This window comes from Delphinus delphis, chromosome 8 (assembly GCF_949987515.2).
Source record: "Delphinus delphis chromosome 8, mDelDel1.2, whole genome shotgun sequence".
Lineage (NCBI taxonomy): Eukaryota > Metazoa > Chordata > Mammalia > Artiodactyla > Delphinidae > Delphinus > Delphinus delphis.
The window spans coordinates 73,102,930-73,115,424 of NC_082690.1; the positions used below are offsets into that span (position 1 = coordinate 73,102,930).

The 12,495-nt window shown below is 38.6% G+C and overlaps 1 protein-coding gene across 2 annotated transcripts in view; it reads left to right on the forward strand.

Annotated features, from left to right (window-relative positions):
- The window catches only part of GTF2H1 (general transcription factor IIH subunit 1), a 31,425-nt gene extending 25,039 nt beyond the window's left edge, over positions 1–6,386 (forward strand). Inside the window, exons 12-15 of one of the 2 annotated variants that reach the window (XM_060018591.1) lie at positions 1,149–1,239; positions 1,719–1,834; positions 2,922–3,014; positions 3,200–3,982. In XM_060018591.1, the coding sequence (XP_059874574.1) occupies positions 1,149–1,239; positions 1,719–1,834; positions 2,922–3,014; positions 3,200–3,343 (444 nt within the window). In that variant the 3' untranslated portion in view covers positions 3,344–3,982. Of the gene's footprint in view, positions 1–1,148; positions 1,240–1,718; positions 1,835–2,921; positions 3,015–3,199; positions 3,983–5,382 lie in introns of those variants that run through there. The other variant, XM_060018592.1, reaches the window with a different exon arrangement.
- Positions 6,387–12,495: the final 6,109 nt, after the last annotated feature.

Here is a 12,495-nt window from a genome sequence, read left to right on the forward strand (position 1 = left end):
GTGACAAATGGTATATTTCTGCTTTGCTGGATTTTCTTATGTCAGCTGCCATTAAGGATTTAACATTTGTTTTATTGTCATTTTTTTCTTTCCTTAAACTCAGTTTTACCTTAGCACTCTTACCTTCAGTGCTAAGAGTTCATAAGTTAAGTTGGTACTTAAGTAAGGGCTTGGCTAAGACAGAGAAAGACAAATATTACATGATATCACTTCTGTGTAGAATCTAAAAAATAGTACAGGGACTTCCCTGGTGGCATAGTGGTTAAGAATCCACCTGCCAGTGCAGGGGACACGTGTTCGAGCCCTGGTCCAGGAAGATCCCACATGCCGTGGAGCAACTAAGCCCATGCGCCACAACTCATAAGCCTGCGTGCCACAACTACTAAAGCCCATGCACCTAGAGCCCATGCTCCACAACAAGAGAAACCACTGCAATGGGAAGCACATGCACAGCAATGAAGAGTAGCCCCCACTCACGGCAACTAGAGAAAGCCCACATGCAGCAACGAAGACCCAACACAGCCATAAATAAATAAATAGATAGATAGATAGATAGATAGGTAAATAACTCACTCCCAATCTTTAAAAAAAAAAAAAATAGTACTAGTGAACTTATTTACAAAACAGAAACAGACTCACAGACATAGAAAACAAACTTATGGTTACCAAAGGAGAAGGAGGGGTGGTGGGCAGGGATAAATTGGGAGTATGGGATTAACAGATGCACACTACCATATAGAAAATAGATAAACAATAAGAGTTTACTGCACAGGGAGCTATATTCAGTATCTTGTGATAAACTATAATGGAAAAGAATGAAAAAAAGAATATAGATATATACATGTACATGTGTAACTGAATCACTGCTGTACACCTGAAACTAGCACAATATTGTAAATCAACTATACTTTAAAAAAGGCAGGGGGGCTTGACTAGACAAAAGCTGTGTATTTTGAAGTACCTGTGGACTTGCCTGGTATTCCTGGAAGATTGGTAGGTATTCTGTTTCTACACATATTGTGTTTCTAGCCTCATGGAAAGTGGTTCACTCTGGTTGCTATAACTTATGTATTTATAGAACTGAAATGTTAAGTAAAAAAGATGGCCAAAAAAGAGAGAAACCACTTTTTTGTCTTAATTTCTTTCAGGTTCTCTCAAGCAGTGCTGCCAGTAGTACCATCACAGCACTGTCACCTGGAGGAGCACTGATGCAGGGAGGGACACAGCAAGCCATAAACCGTATGTGCTGGACCTCATGTTGCTGTCCCTTTACCTAAATAACCTCAGAAGAGCAATTTGAGAAGAGTGCTAAGTTTTATTGGTTTCTCTTTGGGACATTTCTGGAATTTTTGTTTTGTTTTTATGCATCCAGATCCTAAAGCATATTTAGACAAGAGTTGATGTTTCAGTATTGTTTTAATATTACAAACAGTGGCACGTTGCTGTGTCACACTAGTAATGTGTGACATTGCTCGTCACACATTTTTTTTCCTCTCCTACCTCTTAAAGCAAAACCTGAAAATTCCTCCAAAACCCCAAGGAAATTTAAATTCTGTAGTCTTTCGGCCACAAGATCAGTAACTTGTCTCAGAATAGCACATCCTGGTTTAGTATTGGTAGAGTGCGCATTCACATTTATTCTCTGAGTTGTCATTCTTTCAGAGACCACACACAGGGGAAAGTAGCTTTTATCCTATGGACCACTTTTTCTTTTGCAGAGATGGTGCCAAATGATATTCAGTCTGAATTGAAACACCTGTATGTGGCTGTTGGGGAACTTCTACGGCACTTCTGGTCCTGCTTTCCCGTTAATACGCCATTCCTAGAAGAAAAGGTCAGAACCGATTCCAAACACAGCCAGCTGTTGTAGTAGTGTAACTTAGTGAAGTGTTATCTTGAAGTTGGAAAATTGTATTGGATGTTTACTATGTGCCAAACACTACTTTGCATATATTGTTTCATTTAAGCCTCACAGCATCCTGATGGAGTAGGTATTGACACCCATTTTGTATACAAAGAAACTTGAGATCCAGACCAGTTCCATAACTTATAATCGTGCATCTTAAAAGTTAACTGAATCACTTTGCTATGCACCAGAAACTAACACAACATTGTAAATCAACTATAATTCAATTTAAAAAAAAGGTAGTAATAGCTTTACTATATAGATTGCTCTTACAAACAATCTTTAAGAGAAAGATAAATACCCCATTTAAAATAATAGGCAAAACATTTTTAACAGGCGATTCACTAAAGAATGCAAGTGGCCCAATAAACCTAGGAAATTTTCATACTCAGTGTTCAAATAAATTATCTTTAAAGCTACATAAAAAGCGCATTTTTCATCTATAATTTGTAAAAGGATAAAAAACTTAGAATGATCAGTGATGGCCAAGTTGCTAAGAAGAGAGTCCTTTCCTCCACTACAAGTACTACCTTTTTAAAACACGCTTCGACCCAGAAATTCAACATTTAGAAACTTAACCTAAGGAAATAATTAAGAATGAATGTATGCAAATATTGAGCCATAGAGATGTTTCTCTACCACTGTCTGTGTAGAAATGGTCTAAATATCTACCAGAAAGGGATTGGTTAAAGATACATCCATTTTAAATGACGACTTAGTATTTAATGACTTAAAGATGTTCCCATTAAACCAAGTGGAATTTTAAAACAGTGTATACTGTATATTTTCTACATATGCATTTATACACATGCACAAAAAACATCAGGAAGGATATGAATTATAAACCAAAAGAATCTGAATATATTCAATATTGCTTCTCTGCCTGGTGGAGCCAGTTAATCTTAAAAAAAAAAAAAGAAGAAGAAAGAAAAAGAAACCTTATGTGTGTTTTTCTCTTGATCCCTGTAGGTTCTTTGAGAGTCTGTAATTCATTATTTCTCTCATCTTTTTTTAGGTAGTGAAAATGAAAAGTAATTTGGAACGATTCCAAGTTACAAAACTCTGCCCATTCCAAGAAAAAATTCGGAGACAGTATTTAAGCACAAATGTAAGGCAACAATTTAATTTTGGCCTGATATTTTTCTCTGTGTAGTAAAATGATGAAATTTACTTTGTTTTCCTGTTAATGAGTATATATGTTGTTTTTTTTCTGTTGCTGGGAATACTGGGGGTTTTTTTAAGGCTGCTTTTTTTTTTTTTTTTAAGAGCATTTATTTATTTTATTTTTGGCAGCATCAGGTCTTAGTTGCAGCACGTGGGATCTTCGTTGAGGCATGCGGGATCTTTCGTTGCGGCGCCGCGGGCTCTTCCTTGCGGTGCGCGGGATTCTCTCTAGTTGTGGTGCGTGGGCTCTGTAGTTGCGGCACACGGGCTTAGTTCCCCGGTGGCATGTGAGATCTTAGTTCCCTGACCATGGATCAAACCTGTGTCCCCTGCATTGTAAGGCGGATTCTTTACCACTGGACCACGAGGGAAGTCCCAGGAATAGTTTTTTAATTGTAAAATGTATCATACATTCAGAAGTGTATAAAATACATTTGCTCTTTTAAATAGTAAAACAAGTATCTGTGTACCCACCAATCATGGTAAAAATAGAACCAGTACCCTGAGTGTCCCTGTCCCACTCTCTCAAGGCCATGACTAACCAGGATTTGTAATAATCACCTACATGCCTTTCTTTATAGATTTACAACCTATATGTATGTTCCTAAGGGTATTTATTTTGAAAACCTGAGTAGCAAGTACAAATGTAGCAATGCAGAGAAAGGTAGAATTGCCATTCTATGAAAGTAAGCTGAACAGTTCCTGGATTATGGTCTGCCTTCAGCTTCCCTGGTTGACAGCAGGGCATGGCAAGTGGGTAAGAAGTGTCACCTTATGCCCAGGATTTTTAGCGTTGTTTTTAATGGAAGGCTAGAACAACCACACAAGATTGTTTCTCTATGTGTTAATGCAGGTCTTCTCAGAGGTGACAGGGAAAAAAGTAGTAGGTACAAACTTAGAGTTCAGTGTTTCAGTGAGTAGGATAATCAAAACAAGTTTTACAGTTGAAAGTTGAAAAATCTTCATCAGTAATATTTTTAGTAAATTTTTATTCCCTAAACATTCTAAGTGGTTTTTCTTAAAATATAACAACGTTATTTATAATCAGAAAAGAAGCTTGAAGTGTCTTCCCACAGCAGAGCAAGGGTGACAAGTAGATTTCAGTTTATGTGCCTTCTCAATTGACTGTCACTGCCTGGAGCACTGTAGTCAACAGAATTCTGAGGCCATGTGCGGCCTTACAGGAGGCTGTGGCGTTCATCTCTTCTAACTGGTTCTGTGGAGCCACTGCAGCCTATGGAGCAGTGTAGTTCCCGGACAGAAGTAAATAACATAACACTCCCCCTTGTGCACGTGCGCGCACGCACACACACACACACACACACACACACACACACACACACACAGTGATAACAGGTGTGGTAAATAAGAGTTTATTTTGTTTTTAACTATCTCAGATTGAATCTAAGTTATTGGCATGCTACAAGGATTTAGAACTTCCTGGTCTCTGTCCCCATACTGCCAAAATTGACTTGCAGACTTTTCATAAGACTTTTACTTCCAACCATGTAAATTACACTCTCCACTTCCGAGGAAACAGATAATCCAAAGACACTCTGCCTTAGGAGTCTTTATCAGCTTAGATCAGTGTGGTCCTGTTGACTTCTAGTTATGTCTGTGACGAGGGTAAAATTGTTTTCTGCTCAAGATACGTAGTCCTGACCTAAGGCATGACATAATACTTGTGTGAAGCTTTGAGACCATTTAGATTTTTCTGTAATCTGCTGAGTTACATTGAAATCCTGAAGTGTTAGACCTGGAAAAGACCCTAGAGAACATAGAAAAGTGCTTCACAAGGTTGCCTGTGCAGCAGAATTAAGTGGAGGAGCTTTTGAAAATCAAAAGATTCCTGGATCTCATCCCAGACCTGTTGCCTCAGAATCTTCAGGGGAGTGGGGCATTTTTCAAATTTTCTCTAAGTTAGTGTTGATGCTACCCTCTTGATCTTAGTCAAGAGGCTTATGTTTATATCTAGGAATCACCAGTTTAGTTCACCTTTCTCATTTGACAAAAGAAACTAAAGCCTAGAACCCAGGATTTCATGTTGTCCTATGGCTGATTAATGACAGGGCAGACATACAGTGCAGGCAAAGCAGGTGAATTTCCAGCCTCTACTATACCCCACCATCCCTCTTACCTTTCTATACAAAATGTGTCTGATAACACCTTCACAGAGGGCTTGCATGTTACCTCATTGGAGAAACAGAAAAGAGCTTGGGAACAGCACTGAAGTATTTGCCAGATCTGGATCAGAAGCAGTAACTTCCCCAGCCTTTACCATTGTTGCCTAAGTGTCTTGCTATGTTTTTCAGTTGGTAAGTCACATAGAGGAGATGCTCCAGACAGCTTACAACAAGCTCCACACGTGGCAGTCACGGCGTCTGATGAAGAAAACGTGAAGTGTCCGTGGCTCTCACAGGTTCTGTGAGACTGAGAGAACTGTGACCTGCAGTGACTCTGGAAACCTGGCCTGTCAGACATGCAGGTGATCACACAGAAGTGACAAGAAACATCTGTACCATGCCGACTCGGAGCTGATGCTATTGTACTTGCACATTGAGAACTGAAAAGAAGGGAACTAGGATTAAACTAAAAGCTAGGGAGGTAAATTAAGGCAGAACCAAAATGAGCTAAGTTGCAAATATATATATATATATATATATATTTTAAAAAGACACTGTTTACAGCAGTTACTCAGGAACTGCTTTTGATTCACATTAAGCTGCTTTCAGGAATCTAAAAAAAAAAACTTTTTAAAAGGGTGCATTGATAAAATCTGAGGATTTTTGGTTTTGTTTTGTTATTGTGTAAATTTTTTTTCCTAAGTTTATGGCACAGGGTACACCTTAAGTATTTCTCCTCCATCTTCCACTTGGATCCTCAAGTTTTGCTGAATTCTAGTTGTACCTTACATCAGCAAGCTAAAGAGAGTACTTTAAAATAAAGCAGAGGGAGACTGTTGCTCAGCCATCCAGAAACAGTTGTAGTCAGAAGACATCATTGGTCCTGTGTTTCCTACGGAAATAAGAAACAATAAATATTGCACTGAATGTTTGTGGTTTGGAGTCCCTAAAAGATAAAGAGGGGACATATTTGCAGAAAGTCGTGTGGAGTTTTTATGCAGAATTTTGTCAGAGGACAATGCGCTGCATGTTTTTCTTTGAGTGCAAATGTACATTGCTAAGATTTTTTTTAAGATGGCATGTGCTTTGAAAAGAAATTGCATTTTTAAGAGTTTAAAAATCTTATGAGTGAGAGATATAAGAAATCTTACTTATTTTCACCTCTTTAGAAAAAATAAAAGATGTTTCTCATATCTCTTTTTCTCCAGTATCTGACTGTTACGGTCCTTGGCGAATTGATAATCATTGCATAGTGACTGCAAAGCCTAAATGCAAAAAAAAAAAAAAAATTTGTTTTTGGAATCTGTGCCATATCTTGTTCCTGATAGTATCAACTCACCGTTTATCTAAGACTTTAGATGTCTTATATTAAAAATTACAGAAAAAAGTAAAACTTTTTATAGATACTCTTTTAACTGTAACACATCTTGTGGATTCTCCTTATGTGTGGTACTTACTTGGGTGGGCTGCTCGAGGGCTACTCATTTTTTTAAGCCATTATACAAGCTGGTTATCTTTCATAAAATGGCTACAACAGGTTTTCAACCTGTTCAGACTTTGAACCAGTAAAAGGAAAGTAGCAACATCATTCTTCTGCTTCAGCCGTCCCATTTCTCCTTCAGATCAGTTTAGTAATGGTGTGTTACACTTCACAGTTTTACAAAGTGCATTTCAAATTATTACCACAACTACTCTATAAGCAATAGCAATGGAGCAGATAGAAAAATGTTTGAAATAGAAGAAAGAGTATGTCTGGGAAAGGCAGACGTAAAGAAATAAAATGCTCTGTTGAGTGCTCTGTTAAAGATTAAGTGATGAATATAATGGAACCTGAAGGAGGAAACCATTGGGGGAATTGGGTGGACTTCACTAAAGAAGTAACATTTTAGCTAAGCCTTGGAAGGTTGAACATGGAAGTGCATGATGAAGATGTGAAGACTTTGAAAGACCCACACACACACACGTGTTGGGACAAGAGTGTTTGTTGGATTGGAGAGTTGGAAGTGAAGAGGCTGGGAAAATCAGTTTAATTCAGGTTTCAGATGGCTTTGTAAGGCCAAGATAAGAAATTCAGACCTTACCCATTAGGCATGGGGGACCTGGAGAAACTTTTAAGCACATGAGTTGTTTTTCTGAGGGTATTTTGCTTGTTCTGTTTGTTTTGTTGGATTAAAAGTCCAGCAGTTGGGGATGCCAAAACCTAGAAGGCTTTGGAACAATCCAGACTGGAAACTAGGTCCAAATTAAAGTGGAATTCTGGTAAATAGAAGAGGGAACTGAATAAAGACTTTCGTTACGGTGTATGATTAAGTCTCATAAGGAATGAAGGACTTAAGGGGGATTTCACCAGAGGTAGCTCTCACTTTCAAGTCCAGCTTACATTTGAAATATTTGATCCTTGGAGTCCTTTCAAAATGAACTTTGGCAGCTGTTTAGACCTACTACGGCCCCACCTTTACATTGTGGAAAATGATAGCAGCCGCTGGTGATTGAGAGCTGCGATAAACCAGTACTGTTCCTAGCACCTTTAGAAATGGTTTTGATGTTAAGTAATTTACCCCAGTAAGTGTCAGAGCTTACTCTAAACTGCTAAGTTTCTGCAGTCACTGAGATGGGACAAGATGCTTGTGAAATTGGAAGCTTTTATTCCCCAGCCCAGGCTTCCACTGCATAGTTTTTCCTTTGACTGCCCCGTCAGTCATTCCTGCCTCCAATTCTATTCTGTACTTCTTTTACAGCAAATCACATTATGGCGTTCTTCTGCCTAGTGGGTCCCATTAGCCCAAAGGGCTGCAAAATACAATAGTATAGTGAAAGCATGTCATGCCTTAGGAGAATGAGTTTCTCCTGGAAAAACATAAAATCAGTAGTGCTAGTCTACTTTGGACTTAACACTGCAAAATGAGTAGGATACTTTGTGACATCTGCTTCAGTCTGGATAGCAGGATTGCTTAAACACCTGTAACTTAGGAGGGTAGGCCACTCATCCAGGCTGAGGGTTTAATCCAGAAAGTGATTTCCTATTGGTGCACATATCATCTGGAGCCAACAGTGGCCCTCGTATGGAAAGCTGCCCGTTTTAAACTTAGATTTGCTATTTCCAGTGTCAGAACTTGCATGGGAGTCCTCAGTGCATTACCTCTGCCCTTTCCCAATTTAGCTTCTTCAAGACTCAGCTGTTTTCCCAGTTCCTGAGGCCAGGGGAGTCTTAATTATTTTCAGCTCTTAAACTGTCCAGAGCTGGAGCATTGCCTAGAACCTGGTTCAGGGGTGATCAGCCTTAGTTTGTAGTCCATATCCTCGATTGGGTGTGTATTTAAGTCACAGAAAAGACCTTGGAATTCAAACTTTGTAACCACAGAGCCCTGTTTTCATAGTCTTTTGCAGAATCCCTAATATTTATGACAAACATGGAATTATACCTGTTGAGGTGGAGCCCGCGATCCAGCTCTTTCCACTCCCCCTGACAAAACAGCATGAAAAACCTACACCCTCTCTGGCCATCTGGTAACCTGCTGTGTTTGTTGGGATGAATGATAACAAAAGTAGGCCGAAGGCAGTCCCCTGGCAGTCCAATGGTTAAGAGTTGGTGCTTTCACTGCTGTGGGCCCGGGTTTGATCCTTGGTCAGGGAACTAAGATCCCACAAGCTGTGCGTGCAGTCAATAAATAAATAAATAAAAATGAATTTTCTTTAAAAAGGAAAGTAGGCTGAGGTTGAAGCATAAGATAAACTGGCTTGTATTTATTTATTTATTTATTTATTGGCCGCACAGCACGGCTTGCCGGATCTTAGTTCCCCGACCAGGGATTGAACCTGCATCCCCACTGCAGGGTCTTAACCACTGGACTGCCAGGGAAGTCCCTAAACTGGCTTAAATTTAAAATTTTACTCATCTGTAGTCATAGAAATAAATAGCAAGATGGTAGACTTAAACCCAACTTACTAGCAATTGAAACAGACTGAACACTCTAAAAGACAAAGATTGTCAGATTGGATTGAAAAACAAGACTCAACTACATGCTAGTTATAATCACAGAAATGTCCATACCTCACTGGATTTGCCCTCCCCTCATGTCAAATTCAGGTTCACTAGGTATTAGAATTCAAAGACCTTTATTACTCAGATTTATATCTTTCTGGTTCGAGGACCTAAGTGGGGAACAGAGCAGTGAAAAAGGAATGACAAATACAAAATCACTGACCATTAATGTCCATTTTTTAAATTATTACAAAAGTATAATATTTTTAAGGTTTGAATAGTACCGACATATATAAAATAATAGAAGATGTTTCTGTATCCTTACCCCCAAATCTCATTCTCTTGAGGTAGTGCTTAGTGTATTTTCTCCTGGACATTTTTCTATGTGCTTAAAATTATTTTTCTAACCTACAATCTAAGATTTTTCTAGCAAAGAAACACCTGTGCACACATTTATACCCTTTAAGATAAGCCCTGATAATGGGGCTCTTCTCCATAGAGAACCCATTCATGGTCCCATTTCTGTCAGCTAAGTTTTTATGAATTTTGATCTTATCCATTAGTGTGCTACTTCTGGCACCTGGTTATCCATAAGAACAGGCTATGTCTGGCCTGAATGCAAAAATTCCTTGGAATTTTACTTGTACAATCGGATTCTTATCACCCAAGAACATTTAGACCCACAGATATAAAAAGTAGAGAAAAAGTAGTGTTATAACAGGCCCTCCCAGAATTGACTGCAGCCTCAGCAGCAGTAGAGACATGGTGTAGCAGAGCCATTAGAGCACAGTCATTGGACCTACACTGGGTTCAAATCCCAGCTGCGGAGCTCACTAGATGTGTGACTACTTAACCTGTGCCTTGGTTTCTTCTTCATCTGTAAAGTGAGTGTTATAGTACTTAACTGATAGGATTACTGTGAGGATAACAAATAGAGTATATATAGGGCATTTGGAGCAGAGTCCAGCACATGACATGTGCTGGGTGAGTGCTGTCCTTAATGCTGATACAGGTTTTCACTGAGCCACACGGTGAAAGGCAGCATCTTCTCGATTTCACTGTTTAGAAATCTAAATGGAAGAAAATTTCCTCAAAGAACAGTAAAGTGCTTACTTTTGTACTTCTACCCCCAAAAAACTGCCCAAATCTAATTTTCATGGCTTATCTTTAATAGATGTATTAATAGTCATGTTTTTGTGGTGCCCTGCATTCTCCAAATTACTTTAAAATATACATATAAAATTGCTTATAACTGATTTCACGCTTCAGTTGCAGTATTTATGAAATAAATTCCATTCTTTTGAGAATGTGAGGAGAACATTTCTGTGTTCTTCCCTGGGATGTAAAATATAGGTCAAGAGACAACTGTACGTTAAAAGATACTGTAAATTAGAATCCAAAATTCATTTGAAATTAATGTTTCATTTCATATCTTATGTTTGATATTTAGGGAAACTTTCCCTTTTTTTGGTGAGAAGGGGAAAGGAAGCACATCCTGTTATCTTTTAAGTGCTTGCTAAAATTTTTTCGTAAAAATAGAGGTTGGGATCTATGTAGAAAACAAACTTATGGTTACTGGGGGTAAGCGGGGGAAGGGATAAATTGGGAGATGGGGCTGACATACACATTACTGTATATAAAATAGATAACTATTAAGGACCTACTGTATAGCACAGGGAACTCTACTCAATACTCTTAATGGCCTATATGGGGAAAGAATCTAAAAAAGTGGATATATGTATAACTGATTCACTTTGCTGTATACCTGAAACTAACACAACATTGTAAATCAACTACAATAAAAATTAAGAGAAAAAATAGAGGTTGGGATCAAAGAAAAACAGGTTGAAAATATGCTGAGTTAGCAGGAGAGCAACCTTGAAACTTGATAAAACAGGTGAAGGGGTTTCTCTTCAAAACAAGGTCACTAACAGGCTTCAGGGAGCACATCCCCAGACCTAAACATGGTGGTTTGTCATCTGGACAGTTGCATATTACAAGTATAGCTTAGTTAGGCAAGAAGGAATTTCTTTAAAAACATAATAGTGATCAATTTTCTGTGTTACATGAATAGGTTAGTAAAAATCTAGTAAACGAGAAAGCGCTCAAGCTCTACAGCTGAGCTACCTGGGTTCAAATCCCAACCCTGCCACTTAATAGTTGTGCAATTACTTCATCACTTCATGCCTCAGTTTCCTCACTTTTAAAATGGGCGTAATAAGCGTACTTACAGATTTATTGTGAAGGTTAAATAAGCTAATAAATGTAAGTGCTTAGAATACTGCATGGCACAAATTAAGCACTCAATAATTGTTCTTCATACCATTTATTATTATTTACCTTTACCTGGCTTCAGCTCAAAGCTTATTGACTCAGGCTGGCATAAAATATCAACATTGATAGGGACCAGAGAGTAAGGGAAAAAAACTAATATTTATTAGATCTATTTGCTAGATATTTGCCATGTTATATGTACATTCTTAATCCTTAGGATTCACTCAACAATTATTTATCAAGCTCCTACTATACATCAGTCTACAGACCCCACCGTATAAAATCTTCGGGTCAGGAAAAGGCACTGTCCTAGATGATGGGTAGAATAGACTGTGCCTTCATGGAACTTAATAAAACTGAGTCTCGGAAAGGTGAAATGACTTGCCTAAATACCCTGACTCCAATTTGAGAGTGGAGAGCTAAGATTCAGACTCAGCTCTTCAAAGCAAATCTGTGCAGCTGCGAACTATTGACCTTTCTCTCCCTAATCGCCTTACTGTCTCCCCACCCTGCTCAGGCAGGCTGGAACTTTCTTTTCTCCCTGCTCTAAATAATGGAGAAAGGGAGATCTGTGCTATCAGGCCACACACTGACAAGCACATGTGGCTCTGAGGCTGGGAGACTGCTTCATTCTCCTGAAGTGCAGTGACGGACACAGATTCTTGGATTTGAAGCCCTAAGGGAGGGCCACCTGGGCTCCAGCTCTGCTGTTGATGCCTAAGCCTCTATTATGTGCTGGGTCCTCAGAAGAATTCAACGGACCTTCGCTGTCCTGTTTTCTCCTGACATTTTACTTTTTAAAAATTAATTTTGTTTTTTAGCAAAGTTATTCATGCTCATAATTTAAAAAATCAAAAACACTAAAAGATGCATACCAAAACATCAAATCCACCAACTTCCCTCATCACAGAATTAATCACTTTCAACTCTTTTAGCTTATATTTTACCATTCTCACTTTATCAATTTTGTTATTCTCCAGTATTATGGTCATTAAGGATTTAGTGTTCTTATCATTATTCCCATTTCCCTCTCTCCAGCCTCCCAA